The 22,298-nt window shown below is 40.7% G+C and overlaps 2 protein-coding genes across 2 annotated transcripts in view; both read left to right on the plus strand.

Moving 5' to 3' along the window:
• The window catches only part of LOC103621661 (COMM domain-containing protein 5), a 16,696-nt gene extending 490 nt beyond the window's left edge, over positions 1-16,206 (plus strand). Inside the window, exons 2-8 of the mRNA XM_008640507.1 lie at positions 1-92; positions 2,146-2,306; positions 3,417-3,445; positions 7,245-7,295; positions 11,364-11,459; positions 13,165-13,240; positions 15,685-16,206. Of these exons, the coding sequence (XP_008638729.1) occupies positions 1-92; positions 2,146-2,306; positions 3,417-3,445; positions 7,245-7,295; positions 11,364-11,459; positions 13,165-13,240; positions 15,685-15,786 (607 nt within the window). The 3' untranslated portion in view covers positions 15,787-16,206. The remainder of the gene's footprint in view (positions 93-2,145; positions 2,307-3,416; positions 3,446-7,244; positions 7,296-11,363; positions 11,460-13,164; positions 13,241-15,684) is intronic.
• Positions 16,207-18,419: 2,213 nt separating this feature from the next.
• LONRF3 (LON peptidase N-terminal domain and ring finger 3) overlaps positions 18,420-22,298 on the plus strand; it is a 24,287-nt gene continuing 20,408 nt past the window's right edge. The window contains exons 1-3 of the mRNA XM_008640508.2: positions 18,420-18,424; positions 20,976-21,084; positions 22,100-22,279. Coding sequence (XP_008638730.1) covers positions 18,420-18,424; positions 20,976-21,084; positions 22,100-22,279 — 294 coding nt within the window. The remainder of the gene's footprint in view (positions 18,425-20,975; positions 21,085-22,099; positions 22,280-22,298) is intronic.

Genomic DNA, 22,298 nt, shown 5'->3' on the forward strand with positions numbered 1-22,298 from the left:
GTTCCTGGGCCCGCGCGTGCCGGCCGAGGTGGACGCCATGGCCCGGGGTGTGCAGGACGTGGGCAAGGAGACCTTCCGGCGACTCCTCAAAGGTAGGGACCGTGCGGGGCCGCGAGGCGCCGTCCCGGCGCGGAAGGGCCCCGCTACCTCCACACAGGGACGCGGGGGGTTCCCAGCCAGAGCCCATGGGCAGGGGCCGCGTTCAGGAAGCCGTGGATCCTAACGGGAAGGCAACGACAACTACTGGAGAACTTCCAAAGGAGAGCAATGAATGTGGTGTAAGGCCTAGAAAGGAAGCCATATGGACTGAGGTCACTTGGTCTGTTCAGCCTGGAGAAGAGGAGACTGAAGGGAGACCTCATAGCTGGCTAGAACTTCCTCACGAGAGGCTGCGGAGAGACAGACACTGATGTCCTCTCTGGTGACTAGTGACAGGACACGAGAGAACAGCATAATGCTGTGTCAGGGCACTTCAGGTTAGGTATCGGGAAAAGATTCTTCCCCTAGAGGGTGATTGGGCGCTGGAACAGGCTCCCCAGGAAAGTGGTCGCAGGACCAGCCTGACAGAATTCAAGGAGTGTTGGGACAATGCTCTCAGGCACATGGTGGGATTCTTGGGGTGTCCTGTGCAGGGCTGAGTTGGACTCGATGATCCTTCTTGGTCCATTACAACTCAGAACATTCTGTGACAGCTGAGGGGCTGCAGCTGAAAGGCCACAGCTTCTTGGGACACTTCCCATTGCCTTTCCCGACAGGAAGCTAGAGCTGAGCTTTAAATAAAATGAGGGGCTTGCTTCGTTGTATTCTACAATTCTGTGAAATCTGTGATAATGAGGAACGGAGTTCTGCAGCTGTGGGTGGCCCCCGAACTCAGCTGAGTGCTGTTAAAGTCATTCCTGTCTCATCCCTCTGTCCCAGAGCAAGCAGCCCAGTCACTGTCAGGTTGTGTGTGGCAGTCAGAGACCCCGTGGGCATCTGCATTACGTGCAGGAGACAATGCAGCAACCGCAAGCTGCAGGTGTCCTACTGAGGTTGAGGGTGAAAGATTGACAATGATTTATTTCATTTTTATCTGTGAGGCTTCTCCCTGTGGTGAGAATTTTCTCGAGGCACCTTTGACCATCAAAATCAAGAGTTACCCTAATTTACTCAACTGTGTATGTAAAACAATAATGGAATAATGGAAGGGTTGATTAGCAGAGCGAAAGCACAGCTTGCTGGTGATCAGCTGAGAGGAGGGTAGCTGCTGCCCAGCATGGTGTGACCCTGACATGTTCTCTCAGCTAACATCCTGTCAGGGATTTTCTTTTTTGTTTGAAGGACTCAAAACATCTGGTAGCTGCTTTGTCTCTAAAAGTGTTGCTGCACAGTAGCAGAAACAGAGCAATGTATTCCGGGGTTCCTTGTAATACTTGAAATAATAAAGCTGTGTATAGGCAGAGGCATTTTGGACAGAAGTAAATACACATTAAATACATAATTGCTGTCCTAGTGCAGGGATGCAGAGACTGAAAAGCTTTATCAGTGCCAGGAAGCCTGACTGTCTGGGTTCAACTTTGATGTAAATTACCACCTGCTTTTGGGTGTGCAATAAATGCTTCCTACCATAGTGGGGGCACACAGTCCTTCAAACTGCCTGGAGCCAGGGTAGTGACCCCAGTGCAGATCCCCCTGGAGTGGGTGGACACAGCCTCCCTCCAGGTTATGCAGAGCTGGCACAAGTCTCCCGTCACTGTCTGCTCTTGCTGGCCTGTGACTCACAGTTTGCAGGGCAGCAGTTTTTCCTCTGAAGGTTTTGTAATCTTTGAAGATGTGATGGATTTCAACACTCTTGCACTTGCACCAAGTTCATTTTTTGAGGCTGTTGCTGTTACTCTATTGCTAAACAATGACTAATGTAAAAAATGAGATGCAGGTTCATATGCCTGCTCAGTCCATGATGTAAAAACTGCATATAACATTATCTGAGGGTTATCCAGCCAGTGTTATTGCAAGCTCTGCTAAACTGTCTCAATGATTGATTTCATTTTTGTCTGTGAGGCTTCTCCCTGTGGTGAGAATTTTCTCGAGGCACCTTTGACCATCAAAATCAAGAGCTACACAGTTGAGTAAATTAAGGATCTTGCTTTGCTTTCTTATTCACAGTCACTGTTAATGCACTGGAAGGAAAAGACTGCAAGGAATCTGTCAAGCTGATTGCAGAAAGTGCTAATCTCTCAGAAGAGCAACTTGCTTTCCTTATTTCTGGCATGTACACCCTCCTCCGAGAAGCATTGAGACTCCCCTTATCAACTTTCAAACAAGAAGTAAGTTCTGGGAGTATTTGGAACCCTGATAAAGTAAAAGCTGTGTCAGACACAAGTCACCATCTAAATCTCATTTGCCAGGGTGGGAAGCTGCACAAAAAAATGGTACTCCAAGTTAAGGTTGTTGGAAGAAACTTAAAAATCTGGAATTTATTATTTCACTTGTTGGGAAGACTTAGAGTGAGCTTTTTGAAAAAATATTTAAGCTTTAGGAAAATGATTCCTGTATCTATTTCTGCTTCAACATGTTTACTGTGCGTGTTTGTTTTCACTCATAAATTAAAGCCGCCAAAGAAATCATAGCAAAATGTTATTTCGTAGGCATCAACACTCATTCTGGGTGTTCACACATACCACTCATTTTTGTCCACGCTTGTAATTTCTCATATTTGTTTGCCTCCCTTTGTTCATATTTCCACCATAGAGGAAGGAAGGTCTTATGGCCAGAACAATATAGTGGAATTTGGAAGAAAGTGCAATTTCTGCTTATGCTGTAGATGTTTGGTGTGAATATGTACACACCTGCCATGTTCCCAATCTCTATCCCCTATTCATGGCTATTTTCTTAATTTTTCATGTTCCTTTACCTTACTTTTTTTCTTTTCTCATTTTATTTTTATGTGAGTGAAGCACTTTTGGGATTCCAGTAGCTCTTGTTTAAGATACAGCTTCATATTTACCCAGGCATATTGGGGAAGCTCCCATATTGCAGGAAACATAGTTGAAGTATGCCTTTGATATTCAGACCTTATCTTTTGCCATTTCCTTTTTGTTGTCATAGTTTAAACAAGTAACTGCAAAACGTATCTGAGAATAAGGGCACATAGTTACTCTAAAAGAAAAATTTTTCTGAATAGCTGCATAAAAGAAGTGGCAGAGATGTTTTGAAAAATAAAGGCTTCCAAGGTATTTAGGTCTTTAAATCACAATTTGATTGAGCACTTCTGAAAATTCTTTTCAATATATCACCAGTCATTTCAAAACTACTGGCACTTGAGACTAAAATTTTTGGGGAGAGATACCAAATAAGTAACCAGTATAGATTCAGAAGGTAAAAAATGATCATTTAAGGCTATATCATGTAAACTTTCATCTTCCTTCTCTTTTTAGGTTTTTAAGGAAGACCTGAAGGAGCTTGGGTATGCCCGTTTACACATTTTAATGTTTGTTTTCTCATGGCTTTTATGTAACTGCTTCCCCAAATTAACTTTTTTACACAAAAAAAGTTGTGTACAAAAAATTACCTGTAAATACCACATAACGCATCTGTTGCCAAACGTCACGTAAAGCCAGAGGAAAAAAACAGGTGTTGTGTAAGACTTGATTTAGAACTGAGCATGAGTAGTTTATTTCACATGCTGGGGAGAATGGTCTAATTTAGTCTGTAATGTAGGTTATGCAAATATGAGTGACCTTCTCTCTACCATCCCCACCTTGCCCTGCAATATTTTTTGAGGTGTTTGGTAAGACAGTGGTAGCATTTCAGAAGCTAAGAACTGCCCTACTTCTTTCCTTCTTTGAAAGGTCAATGATATAACACTCATGCAACTCTACCACCATGTTCCGCTCTGATTTCTCCTGCCCATTTCCCAAGAAATCATGACCTTTGTTACAGCCTTTGCCAAAATTTATGTCAGTCTTCCATGAGTATCTCTGAAGGGATCATATCCTAAAAGCTAGATATCAGATGCTAATAATGTTTATAGGTTTTGCCTTATTTCTCTATTCAGTAGCAATGAGAGAATAACGGCAGTAGATGTTTTCTTCTGTGGAGAAACCTTTGCACCAATTTAATTATTTTAAAACACTGTTTCCGCACATTTCTTTAACATTCTGATTGCTACCTAGGAGAAAGAGGTGTGTTTCTAATGCCATCATTTTTCATCCTTATTTGTCTGTTTACCTGTACATTGGCTTTCTTCTCATAAGCAGTCAAGTCATAAGCATAATTTACTTTATGAGCAACTTCAGGCAAACTAAAACTGCAGATTTAGACATGTAATCGAGGTGTAATCAGTGAAAGGTGTCATTTGAGCCAACGTGAAAGTTTCCTTGCAAGTTGATACAGTTTTGTCTGCAGCTCAGTGCTGGAGTTAGGCCTGCCTTTTGTCTTGGGAGCTCAAGTGCAAGCTGCCGCCTGTGGCATGTCATGGAGTTCACACCCAGGTTAAAGTAGGTCAGTAAGAAACTGATTAATTGCTTTTCACCCAGTGGGAGCTGGTGTTTTTTGAGATGCACACAGAATGTGCCAACTTTGATTACAGAATAACAAAGAATACTAAAAGCTCCATGCCAAGTTCTCTGGGGCTGGGTGAATATTCCTCTTCCAAGCAGTGGAGAAAGTTGGTATAGGAGTGTCAGAGGTCACTGTCCGGGCTGGCTGTGTCTAGAAGTGGAGACACCCAGGTCCCTGTCCTTGTCATTTGACCACACTTTAATGACTTACGCTTTTGTAGTTGTGTTTGGGGTTTTTTTTCTCACTTAATGGTTTATTCATACATTTTACTCAGACACTTTTCAGTCTGGATGATCTTTTTTTATATCTTTTATGTCTTGATAAATCTTTTTATTTTATTGTCCTGCAATGGGTGACAGCAGCAGTAGTTAGGTAACTGCATTTGTGTTGCTTGCAGACTTGAGTGTTTTGTGTGCTGCTAATTGCTGCTATGCTCCCCGTATTCTCACAGTATTGGGACTCTTCCTAACTTCCATCTCTGACAGTCTTACTTCCTGTGAGTATCTCTCTTCACCTTGTGGCTAAACTTTTAGAAGACTAAATAGCTTATTCTACTCTCAAGCTGTGATACTTAGAAATTCAGTAGCACCTTTAGCATCTTCAGTTCCTCTGGGAAATGTCATTTCCTACGTTTCCCAATGGGCTTGAGTTTGGAGATTAAATGCTTGCTTGTTTTCAAAGCACTTACTAATTACATTCAGACACACTGCTGGAGTGGCCATCCTGTGATCAACTGCATGAAGAGCATGACATTGGTTGAACAGTGGTGTCTTGGCATTATTGGCATCCAGTGTTTGAGCAGATGTTTTGCCTTTTAAGGCAAAAAAAGGTCCTATATCCCTCTTTTTTTTCTGTCTTCTTTTAAAAAGCTTGAGCTCTGTGCCATGTAATCTTTTTTTTTTTTCAATTCTTGCATTCTGTTTTGTTTCTTTCAGTGAATCTGAAGCTTGAGCTAGTTCTGCCCATGTAATATCTTGTAATTCTCAATTTTCTGGTGAGGTACCTGATCTTGGCTTCTAGTTTTGATGAAGAGAGAGGCTGGAATACATGCCCCCTTCTGATTAGATAGATCAATATTACTGGTTTAAAAGAGTTGCAGTTCCCTATTTCTTAGCCTGAGTGGCTGAGCCAGTGGGAATAAATTCACACTAACTTGCGGGTGCTTTTTTTTTCCCTCCCCTCACAGGTTATTAAATAACCTTATGACTCAGGCCAATAACATGGGATTGAGACATCATCACACATTTCTTGCGCTTTGAGTCCCTTCCTCAGAATGTTCTATTGAAAAGTGATTGCCATCTGTAGTTCAGGCTGAACTGTGCCATATTCTATCATCTGTGTCATGTGTGACTGGCCTCATGTGTGCTGCTTGAGCCAGGAACAGAATTTTCAGCAAGGTTGTTGACTGCACTGCAAAAATATGGCAAACTCAAAGGTAGTGTTAATGCTTCTGTTTTAGTAACACTTGCTCTTGGGTCAAGCAAGTATTGTGATAGATATCATCATAATCATATTACAGCCCCCTCTCTCCAGCTATTCCACTACATAGACAGGATATCCAGTCAGCGTCAGATGGGTTAAATGATACACTTGCATGGAAAGTATAAGTAATGTTTGCAGAAATAGTCTTGTCTCTTCTGAAAGACAGACTCTTACAGCCAAAAAAGCACTGTTCTAGTGCTTGCTAAAATTAATTCCTTTTTATCCAAGCACCATTTAAAAATGTGGTTTAATCCCGTTTCTTCCTTTATGAATTCAAGCTGAAGTAACTGCTGTTTCATCTTCCCACTGTGTGAGTTGATGAGTTGTTTTTTCTCTGGTCGTTAGACACTGTAAGCTCTTTAGGACAGATAACTTCCGTGTTTGCTTTGATTTTTCTTCGATACACTGCTGTGTGTCTCAAGCCACTGGTGAGTGATGTCTGTGGGCACTGATTCATGGTGAGTGCTGGATTTAACTGTGGCAGCAGCAGTAGTGACTTCTCCCACTTGTCCAACCTGCCTCTCTGTAGGAGGTTACTGTCCCTGTGGCAAAGGCAGCTGAATGGATAGTGTTTGTTCTGTGGTCTTTGCAATTCACAGCCTGATCTATTGAACTGAAAATCAGCAGCAGCTTGTTTGTAAGGCAACAGCAGTGTCAGAGGAATGGTGAAGGAGTGGAGAGGTGTAAGGGTGGATGGAGTATGTTAGTCTATTCAACCAGTCCCCATGTATGCTCCTTTTGTAAGTAGTCTTGGCTACAAGGGCCTCTGAATTTTGAGGGGGTAATTCCTTCTGTCTTCAATACACTTGAGGTGAAAGTGAAATGAAATGTGTAAGTTTGGGATTTTTGAAGGCATGCATTGCTGGCCTACATTCTACACATATCAGAGCCATCAGTAAAATTTTTCTTGACTTTACTAAGAGGAGTTAAGCAAATACTGGGTTCTTTTGAAATATACTGTTGCCAATACGAGGTAGGACAGGAGGATGTAATACAGTTTTTAGGATTCCTGATATGTAAACATAGGTCGTCCTTTTGAGAGCACTGACTGAATCAATACTGAAGTGCTTGCATAAGAGCTGGCAATTTTAAGCAATGGAAGATGGAAAATGTTGACACATCTTTTGTGTCCTGTAATAGATTTAAGGTTTTTTCAGATAAGGCCATATAACTGTGGTTACAAAGAAACCTAATTGTTTTGTCTTGCTCTTCTCTTTCAGAATACCAGAAGATTTCGTTGTGGACTTTTCTAGTGTAGTCTTTGGTAACAGGTTAGTGTCTTCATTGTGCAGATAGCAGGGCTGCACAGAGGTCTGCTGACACAAATCCTTGGTGTATTGAAGGAACAGCAATATTTTCCAAATTAATGAGAAGAAGACTTATCCCATTATCTTGATTCAGCACAGTATGATGTCCATCATGCATGGCAGTACATGCATTAAGTAGCTTTCTTGCCAATTTTCAGTTTTTCTGTGTTCATCAGTATTTATAATGTTCTATAGACTGTGAGGTGGATCAATACCTACAGATGAAAGATGCAGTGTGGAATTACTCATTTTTGCCATCATTATCATTGCAAATTAGAGCAAAAGTGAAAGACTTGCTTTGTTGAGAGGCAGGCTATGTCAGTCCTTTACGTGCTCTGGTTCATGGCAGCTTTCTCAGATAGCATTTCATCAAGTCTTAATGTACATTTCAGTTGGGAATTCTCACTGGGTGACTTGATGACAACACATATGAGATATCAAGTGCTCTGCCTGCTGTAATTCACTTTTTATTTCTCAGTAACTCTAGAGGAAGTTCTAAATCGAGAACTTTTTGAACAGCCTATCTCTTTTGTCCATTCTTGAGATTCCCTTTTTCTAGAAGTTTCTCTGCTCAACCATATTTAGCCTATTCTACCTCTAGAAATTTCTTGAACATTTTGAATATGCAAAACTTGTGCAGGACCAGGAGTTGGACTCTGATGATCATTGTGGGCCCCTTCAGGACACTCTGTGATTCCAATTTTCCTTCTTGAAACTTGAGGTCACTCAGCATGTAACGTCACTAACCCAATGCTGCTTCAGATTCTCTGCATGGAATCCTGATAATCATAGTTGTGGTACTTCAGTTACCCTCAAGAGTCTGAGTGCTGCTACGAAAGTTAAAAATATTTTTCATTTCTTTGATTAAGATCTTGGCTTACAGCTAAAGGTTCTTGGAGTAAAAATAAATTCAGTCTTCTCATCCTTTCTTTGCTCTTCTGTTTGAATTATAGGTGTTAAGATGCAAAATTCATGGTTGCAAAGTGGAAATATTGTTTGCAGTAGAGAAAGAAGATAAATTTAGATGTAATTTGAAGCATGCATGATTGTCTGTTTTCTACTGTGAAATCACGATGCTGGAAAATTTAGCTTTTTCTCATTTTGAAAGCTGTGATTATCCAGTGTAATCTTGCTCTGTGTTTTGAGACCAGTGAAGAACACCTCAGGTTTGATTTTCAGGCAGATCTGCTTCTACAATCCTAAATGTAACACTGAATCATACATATGCGTATTGAGTTGTAAATATATATGTTTGTGATGGTAAGAGATGCATTAGCATGTGATCAAAAATTCAGTAATTCAGTATGAGCTAGATAGTCCAGAAAAATACATTTTTAATACTTTTCTTGGCATCTTATCTTATTTCTGGAGTTCTGTTCACTAAACAACGGCTCTGAAGTATTTGGCATTTGTATTTGTGTCCCCACAGTTCCATCAAGCTATGTAGACTGAAAGAAAAACTTGCCACATTGACACCATCAAATAAGTACATGAAATTAAAACTGTTTTTTAAGGGAAAGGATAACACTAACTTCCTTTCTGAATGTTTATAATAAATGCACTGCTTTTTTTTTTCTAATAGTGTAGCTTTACTTTCTACCAGGAGGGTACATTCTGTGTGCCATTTGTCAGCATTTCACACATAGCGGTTTGTTCATCCTTCCAGTTCAGTGGCCTGCTAGGCATATCTTGTTATGTGCATAGGGAATCATCCAGAACTTGTCTTTAGTTTTGATACTGTTAGATCAGCTGCTGCTCCAAATTCTCTAATCTTTCATTTTCGAGTGCTCTTCTGTTGCATCCTTTAGCAGGTGATGTTCTTGTCACCAGGCGTATCATCCTTTCCACCATAGCTTGAATGGTCTCTAGGATGGTCTCTACCCAATCCATGGTCTTTTACTTGTTCTGACTTCTGCCTTCTGCACAGTGTGCTGACAGTATATTGCAGCTGCTGGCACAGAGTGTTTACAAAATGTAATTATAGTCTGTACGTTTTGGATGTAAGATTCGTTGAGTCTTTTCTGCCCCATTTTGCTATTCCTTTCAGAAACCAATGGCTTGATTAGCAGCCTGTGTAATTTCTGTATGCATGTTGGTCACTATGCATATTCTGTCATCTTTGCAGGATTCTTGCAGTTCCCATTGTGATCTTGTCCAAGCTGGGAAGGTCCTGATAGAAGCATAAACTAAGCTTTAGAAGCTGTGACTCTTCCTGGGAGAATGGTACAGAAGTGTAGTCCTGACCAGAAGTAAAGCTTTGTGTTTGACCACAGAAATGCCATCTTTCAACAATATTCAGAAGCTTCCCCTCTGTTTGGGAGGTCACCATTTCTGACCTTTCCCACCACTGCTATGTATAGCATCTTTCTGTTTTTAAAACTCCTTTATTCCCCTGGAGTGCTGGTGCTGCACTGAATGGACTGACTTCCATTGATGGGAGTTAGCATGTCTTAAGGAAACAGTAGCAGTGTGGCTATTTTTAGGGAGTCTCCAAATTAAGCAATAGTCTGGCAGCAGCTCTCCACTGAGGGAAAGGCCTGTTCTTATTGTTTAATCCTGCTAATGACTGTTCTAGACTCCTGCTCCTCATGGCTGCACCCAGCTGTGATGACCTACTTCATATCCAGGAGTTGACAGTGAGTAAGAACCAGCTGATCTACTTTTTTTGCTCATTCCTTTACCACGCTATTAGGAATGTGTGTCACTTCTGAAACCACCCAACCCCCCCCCACCAAAGAGATAAATTCATTCTTATATCACCTTTGCAAAATACAGGACTACTGGAGGATCTCAGCCTGTCAGTCCTGTGTACCTTATCGGATCATTAATCTTCTTGGGCAGTTTGTAAAGGCACCAGCTAACTTGCACACAAGAGTCTGAGTAGTGATGTTAGACTGCCATTCCTACAGTGCTTGATTTGTTCAGAGAGGATTCCTTTCTGATGTAAAGTCTGTAATTTGATTATGCCTAGCACCATGGATAAAGGATGTAATGTTTCTTATCCTGCCCTTAGTGGAAGTACAGGAGTAGCCTTGAAATGTACCGTAAATAACTTACAGGGACATGGGATGCTTAGCAAGGAAAGAAAAAAAAAAAAAAAGGTAACACAAAGTCCAGAGGTCCAGCTCCTGAATGGCCCAGCTCAGTGACCTTGTTCTGAAATTATTTCTGCATATATATCTAAAAACGAATGGTTATTATGTATTTGTATCAGATTTATCTTGTTTAGTTATCCAGAACTTAGGATGCTGTTAAAATTTTAAAGATTGTCAACCATCTGAAGTTTAATTGCTGTTAACTATATTTCTGCACAGAAATAAACTAGGGCTTGATCAGCCTGATTTTTCCTGCAATATGAGTAACAAATGAAGTGCTTGGCTTCTTACACATTAGACTAGGCAAAATCTTGAAGGTTGTGCTGGGGTTCGCAGTGAACATTATGTAAGGAACTTAGAGTTTGTAAATTATGTTGGATTAACAAGAACCGCTGTGGGGTTTTTTAAGTGTGCTTCAAAATACACTCAATACACTAATATTATGTTTTAAACATTGCTGCTTGCCAGTGCTAGATGGTTTTTGCTGAAGAAGGACAGTGACCTTATGCATTTTTTTTCCTAAGTCATCTGTCTTATCTCTGCTTGCTTGTTTCTGTTGGATTTGCATGAAGGTAAAGATACATTTGCAGGTGCCTTTCTTTGCCTCACAGTTGCATATAATTGAAATAATAGGTATGCCAGCCACCACAATGACTTACTAAACTTTATCGTGACATCAGTTTACTAGAATTACACAGTCACTTGGTCTCTTTTTTCAACATGGACCATAGTTAAGCATAGAAAAAGGGGATAATCTGAGCACAGCTGTCTTAAATCCACAAAATCTCCACTTGTTCAGACCTCTCTAAGTGAGGACAAATGTAGGAGAGAAACAAGTTCTGGACAGGTTTGTGCTGAGGAATCCTGTTTTCTCTTTAGATTGTTTCTTCTTTTATGAATTTACATTCCAGTCTCCTATTTCCTATTCACTCTTTAGGCGTCCCACTTCTGAAGGCACAGCTCTGACACAAAGAAGTCGGCTACCAAGTATCCGGGACTTCAAGTGGAGAGTGGATGTAGCTATATCCACAAGGTATAAAAGAGGATCATGCACATCCCTGGAATTACCTAAGATTAAACTGATTTCTTGTGCTGCTTAAAAATTTTAGTGGGGTCAAAATGGGGCTTGCTATTAGGGATTGCCATATAGCATTAAACAGTAAGATACAGGTGGAATTTTCTGAACAGTGTAGAAGTTAGTGTATATATGCTTTACTGCTGGTAATATTTCACTCAAAGTTTGAGTCTCTCATTTTAAAACTTAATGGAGCTGATACAAATCCACAGGTCCTAGCGATGATGGCATAAATTAGTCAGACAGAGCCTCAAGCAGCTAGGCAAGCTCTTAGTTTCACTGGAACAGGGGAGGGTATTCATCTATTCAACTTCTCAAGCAGACCATCATTTGTTGCACATGTTAAATGATTTTCCATCTCTTGTATTCTGCTTCTACAAAGAGGTTTCAGGACAGCACCTTTACACTGCCATAGTTATGTAACTGGTCATTGAACTACCTCCTAGTTTCTTTCACAAAACAGGAGTAAAACCCTTTGAGATCATTCTGCCTGTGCCTGCAGTGAACAGCTTCTTACCATCTGCCACAGCAGAGGCATCTGGGGGATGGATCTTTGTCTAGAGCCAGAAGGAAACAGAAACCTGTTGACTGTGCTGTTTGGTCTCTGTCTAGTTCTAACCAAGACAGACCAAGCTGAAAGAAATTAGATTATCCAGTCTTTGTTAGTAGTGTAAATTGTTAGCATGAGTGACTTCATGTTGCATGTCTGAATACCTGCATCTGGGAGAGAGTGCAGTCTCTTTGTTGCCAGAGTTGAGAGGCCCATAGCTAATCAGGGATTGTCTTCCTGAAATCAAGAAAAAAGGCTCCTCAGAGAAAATTGGAATGGCCACAAGCTACTAGTTCAGGTGACTTTCTGATGAGCTGTGCTGTAAGCACCACACAGGTATTACTCTGTAGAAAAAGAATCTGTACTGATAAGAGAGCAAAATGTCCAGGTAAACATCCTCAGGCACAGTGCTTGCGAGCTGAAAGTAGATCCTATGATTTGTTTTCCAAGCAACACAGAAGCAATACATTACCCTTTTTTTGTTTTCCTTCCTTTTAGTTTTGTTTTCAGTTAATCTTCCCACTGGGATTTCTTGTATATCATCCAGCAACAGCCTCTGCAGGGAGGTATGGCAGCTTTGGGCTTTGGGCTGTAGTGCCTGTCTGTACCTGAGCAGGCTTTGGCAACATCAGTTGATGGAAGCTGCACAAGAATGACTCATTTCCCTTCTTTGGGTCATCAAATAAAATAACACACGAATTTAGGATGAAGCCTGGAAGAGGTTGATTCCCCAAATGAGGTGGCAGTTGGACGTGTGAATGGATGGAAATGATTAATGCAGCATGATGAACTGCAAAAGAGAGCTATGCATTATTTTTGGCAGTACTTGGTCAGCTCTTATCCCTATCATAGTTCCAGTAAACCAATTATACAAAAATGAAAGTGCTCCTAAACTTGCAGTTATTAAACTATTAACTAAATGTTAAGTCTCAATACTGAGGTAAATTGGACAGAACTCTTGTGTTCATGAGTTTCTAGCTAGACTCTGTGACTGAAATTACTCATGTTCTGTGTAAAGCCTCCATGAACATCTAAAATTGTTAATGTGCAATGCTGTACTCATCACACTGCTGATGTCTACTGCTGTAATACTAATGATGTAAATAATTTCAGTTCACTGGCCCGTGCACTCCAGCCATCCATTCTGATGATGATGAAGCTTTCAGATGGGACAGCTCATCGCTTTGAAGTAAGTCTGATTGCCATAATAAATAGTAAGGAAACCACTTGAAGTTTTATTTAGAGAGTTTAATTATTACTTAAAATACTAAAGCTTTTGTAGAAAATGTGTTACCATTGGTTGGTTTGCTTTGGAATCCTTCGTGTTCAGTGTAGCCACATAAAATATTTAATGTAATACCAATCAAAATAATTTCATACCTTGTTAGATCATTAATTACTGGAAAGCAGCGTTACATAATATCTGGTTTGATTAAAAGTTATGGGGTTGTTATGAACTGTAACCTTCAGACCTGATGGTGGCTCTTGAGGGCAGGAAAATTACTGGGGTAGTTTATATAATGTATGATACACTTCTAAACCTCCTGCATTTGGCAGAGAACGGTGACATTCTTTTCTGTGGCAGAGGTAGTTTTATTCTTTTTCTTCAGAACTGTTCTGGCACTAGAAAGTAAAAACAACCTCTTTGCTTGTTACAGGATTAGTCAGTGGCGGTATTTATGACACTGTACCTAAAGGCTTGCCAGAAGATGGCATAAACTCTTCCATAATTTTAACCTTTGAAAAGGAATGCTATTTGTTCTATATATAACATGGTGGTGCATACAGGAATTCAATGCACAGCAGGCATTGTTACATTTGAACTCTGTACAGATTTTGGCTTCAGTTCTCTCATTAGTAGTAGTCTGGAAGAAGCACCAAAGCCCTGTGTGTTGAAAGAGGTGGACTGATTTTAATGTTAAATTGTTTTGCAAGAAAGCATCTGTTGAGGAAGGCATAAATTCTGTGCTACATTGCAAACTGCTGAGGGTGTCACGTCACAGGAGATGAAATTTACCCCTCTGACAGTCCAGCTCAGAGCATCCCATACACTGTATTTGAGGACTTCCATGGAACTTAAATGATGCCATGGACTTCAGGTTAACCCTTTACAACAGGGTAAGTTTCACTTGTGAGAATAAAACCTAGTTTATATTCTTCACTGTTTAGATTTGCCACTTTATTTCCTGGCATATAATGTCAAGTGTTGGTCTTGATGCCATTGTTTCTGACTGTTTTGGTTTGATTTTAGGGGTTTTTGTTGTTGTTGTTGTTGTGAATCTGTGGAAGACCCTTTGTTATTCGGCAGTGGAGATGTGTTTGTCCAGCGCACACAGGAGTGCAGATATCTGATAGCAGACAACGTGCTTCTCTTAGAATCAGCTCTTTGCTGGTGCTGCTGCTTGGATCTGAATGCCAAGGATGTGACTGCAAACAGAATTTCTATATCTCATGAGTGGTCTACCACAGTTTAGTAGCTCTTTGTGTTTTGGTTATAATATGCAAGTAAATATAGTCCTCAGCTCTTCAGTTTTCCTTTATTTGAACACGTTCAGAATGTCCTGCTAACTAACAGGGCTTATGTAAGATGGTAAGTCCAGAAAATATTTCTGTTGTGAACAGTTTTAAAATGTGTATAGCATAGGGAGAAGTTACATTCTTCGGTCTCCATTTGGTATTTTAATCAGTGTGACATCTGACTGAAGATTTTTTCAAAAGCAGTGGGAATTGCAGCATTTTGAGTCTTGTATATATGTCAAAAGTGAAAAGGACATGGTGCCTTTTTATGCATTTCTGATGTATGTGGAAAATGCAAATCAGATGTTGGATTCCTCTCACAGATTTGGTATCTGTGCTACAGTGGGCAGAAGGATGACAAGGGTCTCTGCCAAAAGAACTGCTGTCTTCAGTGCAGTCAAAGGAGTAAGTTAGGCAGTGCTGTGCAGACAGCATGGGACCAGCCAGACTGCACTGGACACTTGTGTGAGCACGTGTTTGTGCACTGCACTGATGTCACCAGTCTGTGTCACCAGTCTGTGCCTGCACTCGGCTGGGGGTCTGCCTTCACAGATAAGATTTCCATCCGCTTGGCTTCTCAGGCTTGAAATGGTAAAGGAGAGCCCATGAGTCTCCTGCACAGCTGAAAAAGCTTTATATGATTTTGCCTTCCACATGTAGTGCCCAGTGCCCTTTGCTTTTGAGGTTGCTGTCAAGTCTCTTGCCTCAAGTCTCCATTCCTTTCTTTTGCAAGTTTGGACAAGCAGAGTATCTTTAATTTGTTGCTTGAGAATTCTGTAGTCTCCATGACCTTCCAGATGTCTTTCCTTCCGGTCCATGACTTCTACATCACCAAAGCAGCTCTCAGTTTACATCCTTGAGTATTTCCTTTCTCTCATCAGGCAGTACAGAAAATGTACCATGTAGGTGTTCTGTTTTTCCCCACTTTCCTTTTCCACGTGGATTAACTGAATTTTTTTAACCTCAAATCCTTTGTCTTAAGTCTGGAAAAAAAGAAAAAAAAAGTATTTTAGGAGAGATTGGCCTTACACTGCGGAATGTTCGCTTGCCACAGGCATGCCCTAGTCAAGGTTCCTGAGATGTCTTGTGTTTTCTAACCTGAATACTCTGTTTCAGTTGCCAGTTGCAAAGTTTCAAGAACTGAGATACAATGTTGCCCTTATACTGAAGGAAATGAATGATTTGGAGAAGAGGAGCATACTGAAGATCCAAGACTGAACACTTTTAAATTGGGAGTTTATGGAAGAGATCTGAAACCGTCAGCATGTTTTGTGAATGCCAAAACAGGGGACCATCACCACTTTGCCTCTATGAACTTCAATGTGGCATTTATGATGTCTGCTGTAATTTTTTTTTTTTTTCAATTCAAGTGTTAAAAGCACAAGCTCTTTCTGTAAGACTTAGGAAAAGCAAAACATATATCTATGAAAAAGTATAATACTGTTTGTGAGCATTTTTGCATGATTCATCAAAACGTTTTTTAAATAACTTCTTAATAGATGTAAGAGTCATTTATTTCTGATTATGATTCATAACTCTAATTTTTTTTGAAAGTGTGCTACCGGAAGCCCCATCAATGTGTATGTATCATAAGAAAGCTCTGCAATATTTCAAATAAAAAATAAAATAACAAACCCACTCCTGCCTTCTAGTATGACAAATATATTCTTGAGTTTTGCATTAAATTGTTGCCTTGTTTCTTACTAAGTGACTGTGGTTTAGCTCTGGATATTTAAAGGCTGATTTGGAAGAAATTTGGAAGTCTGTGGATCAAGAAAGGAGTACCATCTGAGCTTCCAGGACTAATTCCATGGAATTACAGCAGTGGAAAGGTGAGATCTATGTCTTTATCTGGTTGATCAGAATGGGCTGAATAGCCGTGATCTCATAGTTTTGTAACTGGAAATGCCTGCCTCTTGTTTCATGTGTTGCCTGTGTGTTTGATTCCATGAATTTAGCTGACATGACTAGGCAGAAGCCTCTGGCCTGCAGTGATGGTGAGCAGCAAGAGGCAGTGATCTTGTAACCCACTACAGCTCATCAGTCGTGCAGGCCAGACCCCAGCATGAAGGGGCTGCCTACAGCCTCTGGGACACAAGTCAGAGGTATGAGGATATCCAAGCCCCCAGGTCGAGAAAGCAGTCAAGCACAGGCTGAAGTTCCCTGAATTGCTCAGGCAGTTGGACTGGATGGTCATTATAGGTCCCTCCGTTTGTACCGGGGTAGTCTGTTAGTCGTTTGGCCCATGAGTTTACCTTGGAAGGACTGCTTAATGTGAAACATGTTTCAAGTCTCATTTAAATGCTGTGGGACCACATGTATGTCCCTAAGAGCTTTGCCAAGAAAGGATGAATTCCTCAATCCTTGCCTGAATGAATTTTCTCCAGCAGCAAAGACAGGGAGGCCGTGAGCAATTGCCCAAAGACAGCAGGCTCTGGGCTCTAGAACTCATCTAAAGTCAGACATACTTTGGAAAGCACATGCCACTGCCACTGTTAAGCATTGTTTTTTTCCAGCTAATTGCAGGTTTTCTATCACAGTAGTACCACCCATACTTCTCTTTCATGTTTTCATGATTGTAGAACTTGCCTTTGTCTTCCTTACTCCTTGCAGAAAACTACTGAAATTAAAATTGTGGATTAAGGACGTCTTTTACACTCCCACAGATGTTTGTGTAGGAAAGGATGACTTGCCTTTTGGATTTTAAAAATCACAACAATCATAGTAAGACTTACTCATCATACTTTTTAAGAGGAGACTTCTTTGACAGCAGTCCATACCAATCTAAAGATTGCTGAATAGCTGTGGTCCAGAAAGCTTTTAAAACCTGTGCAAGAATGTGTCCTGCAGTTTCCAATAAACCATCAGCCAGGATTTCAAACTGTTCAAAAGCTTCCTGTTCCATTTGCTTTGTAGCAGACTCATCAATAGCTTCCAGCTTTGATCCATACTGCATCTTAGTCTATTAACTTCCAAGTGGACTGTAGACTGCATTAATTCTTCTATGAAGCTTGTTCATCTTCCTTCTGGAATTACATTATCACAGGCTGTGAAACAAAACATACATCCTTATGTGCCTTTTTACATTTCCCTTCGGAATGTTTAGGTTTACATGGTTGCAAACTGGAAATGTATCTCAGCTGAGCCTAAGTGAAGTCTTTTCAGACAAAGGGAATTCTGCTGACTGGAGGTAAAGTGACCTGTTGCTCAAGGCATTTGCAAAGTTGTTTTTTACTGTCAGAGCAGAGGAATCCAGAAATACCTTCCAGATAAAATATATTCGTTTGGTGGTTCTGTAACAACAATTGCTCGTGTTCTCCAGAAATGGAAAGGCTTCCTGACCAGATTTATCATGTTCTCTGGACTACTTAGTCTCGAGTTTGTCTTGCCACACATTAGGCAGCAGCTTACTGTAATTGGAGGTTTACCATGTATGCTGAGAGGTGCTTGAAAACTTGGGGTGTTCATTCCTCTGTACTTAAGAATTAATTTGGCCTTTCCTCCTGACAAATTAGTAACGCAAAAGTTGTCGCCAAAATGGCTAGTGGGAGTACACAGTGGATAGTTCCTCGCTTTTGCTAAAATAAGAGTCTTCAAAATATTGTTAGGTTTTTCAGAATTCATAGTGAATTACTTGTTAAATATTTGTTCTATGTTGAAATATCTTCTTCCTTCACAACCAAAATACTCTGGAATTTCACTGAATTTCTGACTCTAGCCCTTTCATTCCAATGCAGAACAAAAGCAACCTTCTAAGAATCTGGATATGGCTGAACCGAAATCATTTTATCCAAGTCACTGTTGGTTTGGTTATGCTTCAAGGGCGCATTGTGAATCCCCCTTCCAGTATCATGCGGTGAGAGATACAGCCTGAGTGGGATGCTTGCTTTGTCAGTCCTGAGGTCTTGTCAAGCTGATCACTAGTCAGTCATCAATTAGGCAGGCAGGGGTTTGTGTGGGAAGGGCACTGGGTTTTTTTCTTATTACACAGTTCATGGACCAGTAGGTAACAAGGACCTTTTGCAGGCTCTGTTGGTATTTTTCCTTGAAAAACAAACCCCCGTGATCATGTTGCTCTCTCTATTGGTGCCTTGCATTTATTTAAACTGAATCATGTATTTGTGTCTAATTGTAGTGATTTTCTAACCATGGCATATGAACATAAACTTCTGCATTACAACTTTTCTTTAATTTCCTTTGTTGGGGACAGAACATTATGCCTTTTCTTTCAAGATTAATTAATTTTAAACAGATTTAAAATAGAACTTGCACTTGATTGTTCCTCAGTGGAAATCATGTGTGTATGATAGCAAGGATGCCCAGTACATGAAGGAGTAGTCACCATAGGCAGAATGCAAAAGAAGAGGTAAGGATACTTGCCAAAAGTCATTCAGAGGTTCAGTGGCAAAATAGCACAGAAGAATGCACGTGTCTTCTCCTCTTGTTCCCTATGCATAAGTTAGTGCAGCTTCCTGACACAATGGTCAGGCCTCCTGCTTGGTGGTTTTTTTTAGTTACCTCAACTGCATGGGCCATCAGTCCAAATCTGTTCTTGCTATGGACTATTACAGCACGTGCAGAGCACATGGAAATAAAAAGCCATCTGTGGCTGTATTTGTGATGTGACTTTTCACATCCCTTCTTCCACTAGAGAAGGAGCTCTGTCAGTGTGACTGGTGGTTTGGAATTTCACACTTGGGTTAGTTATGTTTGAGAGAGGAAAGAAGCAGATTTTTTGGTGGCTTTTGTGGTCTCAGAGCCTGATGCAGTTTACAGATCCAGAAGAAGGCTGAAGAATGTAGTCATGCTCTCATGCTGCCTGTTATGCCAGCCATTAACTGCTGGAAGAAGATCAGTATTGTGCTCATTGTCATTAAAAGGAAGAAATTAATCCTCCCTTTGCAGAAAAATCATACAAGGGAGATGTGCTTTTTCAGAGTGAGTCACCTCCTCACTTTAACTTTTTCTGTATATGTAAAGGATAAATCCATTCTTGATCTCATGAACAATGCAGGTAGGCAGGAGGGTGCCTTTTTGCCTTTTTCTTTTTTCTTTTGCCTTCTAATCAAGTACACCTCATGACCTACTGCTGCTCCAAAGCCATGAATATATGTATGAATGTATGAAAACTCTATGCTTTCAGGATGCGTTATATAAAAACACCCCTGCATATCTAGATTATGTATGATCAATTCACACAGCTGTTTTAGCTAAAAAAGTCTTTGCAGAGCCAGGCCTGATGTCAGAATCAAATATTTAGTAGTTGTTTGACTTCTAGCAAACAGTAAATCAGCATCTTGTCTTTAAAGTATTTTGCTGTTAGTGATTCTATGGCTCACTCTGTACCTGTCACACCCCACCAAGTACTAACATTTACCAAACACCACGCATACCAGGAACTAGGAGAGGCGGAGCCAGCTGGTTTCTCCCCTAAAAAGTCAGAGTTGCTGCCCATGGGCCATCTGTCATAAGGTTTTAACTATTTGCAGGCTTGGGATAAAGGTCTATGTTCTGAACTCTCCTAAGCACACAGCTCCCACCATGGGGAGTAGTTCATACACACAGCTGCTCTTTTCCCTTGAAACATTTCAGCCATGTGTAAGAGAATTCCCAGAAGTGCATTTCCCAGTGCTTTTTTGAGACTCCTTTCAGTCCGGAGCGCTCAGACTGCCAGCCAGCCCTGCAGATGCTTTCATACACTGAGAATAGGAACTGTGAAAGTTCCTTTCAGAGCACAACTGCTGATTGCATTTCCTATGATAAATCTATTCCCCTTCCCTATCTTGAATTCATGTGCTGCTAGAAACCCTCCCTTTACATCATGACTTTTCTCTTTAAGTGTCTGCTATGTAACTATGTAAATACTGGTGGCGTATCTCTGATAGAGAGATTGTCACTGCATTGCTACTGGTAACCAGTGGTTATGTCACTTTCCCTCGCTTGAATAGGCTTTGACTCATAGTGGTTTTCAGGACAATGGTTATAAAATAACACATTGAGGGGTTGCTGAGACTATAGTTTTACAATAGAGACAACTATTTCTTCTTTTTTCTTAAGGGTTTGTTCTTTTATAGCATGAGATTTTTCTTGCATGGAAGTTTGGAAAACAAGAAGTCTATGTTAGCAAGCTGGAGCCTGGAGGGAAAACTCCACACTCCTGAGCACAAATGCTCATTCTTTCTAACTCTTCTGAAGCATACTTAACTGAAATTTTAAGTGCTTCTGTTGTCCCACCTTTCTTTGGATTACTTGCTGGCAGGCTGTGCCGTACTTTGGATTGTAGTCTGATTTAAGTGATGGCAGAAAGAAGTACTGAAACCGGTGGTTATTCCATTATTTTTCTAATTAAATGGTTTGCTTGAGAACAACAGTTAGATGTTAAACTTTTTCTTTCTTTTTTTTAAAAGATTCAAGAACCCTAGAGACAAGGGCCAAATTTTTGGCAGATGCAAAATGTCTTCGCATCACAGGAATCAAAAACAATTGAATGGTCTGGTGGCTGGCTTCTGTTTCCAGGTACATATCTGATTTTCTGTATAAGCATAATGTTGCCTACACTTGGACACATAAACATCACAAAATTAGCCCTCATTATTAATTCAAAGTATGTATCATTCAAGGTTAAAATCCAGATTTTAAGCAGTTTTAAACTAATTTTTCACTTTAAATCTAAGTTTATCTGAATTTTCTCAAGTATCCTCCATAAACAAGGTCTTGAAAAACTCAGGTTGCCTCTCCTTTCTTTCATGTTTTCTCCTGTCCATTCAAACTCCACAGACAGGGCTTGTCCCTTAAAAACTGCTTAGCTGACCTAGTCTAAGCTGGGGAGTCCAGACACTTCTGTAAGTAAGAAAATGGAAATTAATTCCTTCATCCCCTCTCTTGAGCTTCATGGGGAGGCTGATTATATCAGTAGTAGGATATCATCAGAAATTTCAAATTCTGCAGTGGATTTTAAGACACTGTGAAAAGTGCTCTATATTTTTAGAATGTAAGTGTGTGTATACATAACGCGGACGTTTCTGGTGGCAGTAAATATGCATAAAGCTGCAAACAAAAAGCATTACACAACTTATTTTAGAAGAACAGCTTCTTCTTTGTAGTAGCACAGGTGATTTTCTCCCTAGACTACATTTAGCACAGACAGTTACACAACTAGTGCAACTCACATCTAACAAGAATTGGTGGGAACGTGCAGATTGAAACGGTCAACAGAGCTGTTCTTAAGTAAAACAAAGATACATCAGAAGGCATATGCTTTTCATCTAGAATCTGGCACGAACAGGTAGAGCTGTGCAACATGCCACACTGCAAAACTAAATAAACACAACATTCAGCTTCTAGTGTTTTCCTTAGTTGTTCTAAAACGAAGACTACCTGACATTAAAATAGCTTCACTACTACGTAGATCACCTTAAAGAGAATGATTAACTGTGTAGCTACAAAGCTTCATTATTCCAGTTCTAGCTGGAAATGGCATTCTCGGTTTTCAAAATCACTTCGAGCCGATATTTCTTTCGCATTATCGGAGGTACCAAAACACCGAACCCGAGAGCGAATTCCGTGTCTCACCGAGACGCCGGTGCAGACCAGCGGGTCAAACCGAACTCCGAGCACGGTGTGCTCGGTGGGCAGCTCTCCGCAGCCCAGCACCTCGGTTCTCCGCACGGCTCAAACCCCCCCACCCTGGGGGAAGCGCCGCTGGGACGGGGTATGCGAGGGGGTGGAGG

The sequence above is a fragment of the Corvus brachyrhynchos genome, unplaced genomic scaffold (assembly GCF_000691975.1).
Source record: "Corvus brachyrhynchos isolate BGI_N302 unplaced genomic scaffold, ASM69197v1 scaffold398, whole genome shotgun sequence".
NCBI lineage: Eukaryota > Metazoa > Chordata > Aves > Passeriformes > Corvidae > Corvus > Corvus brachyrhynchos.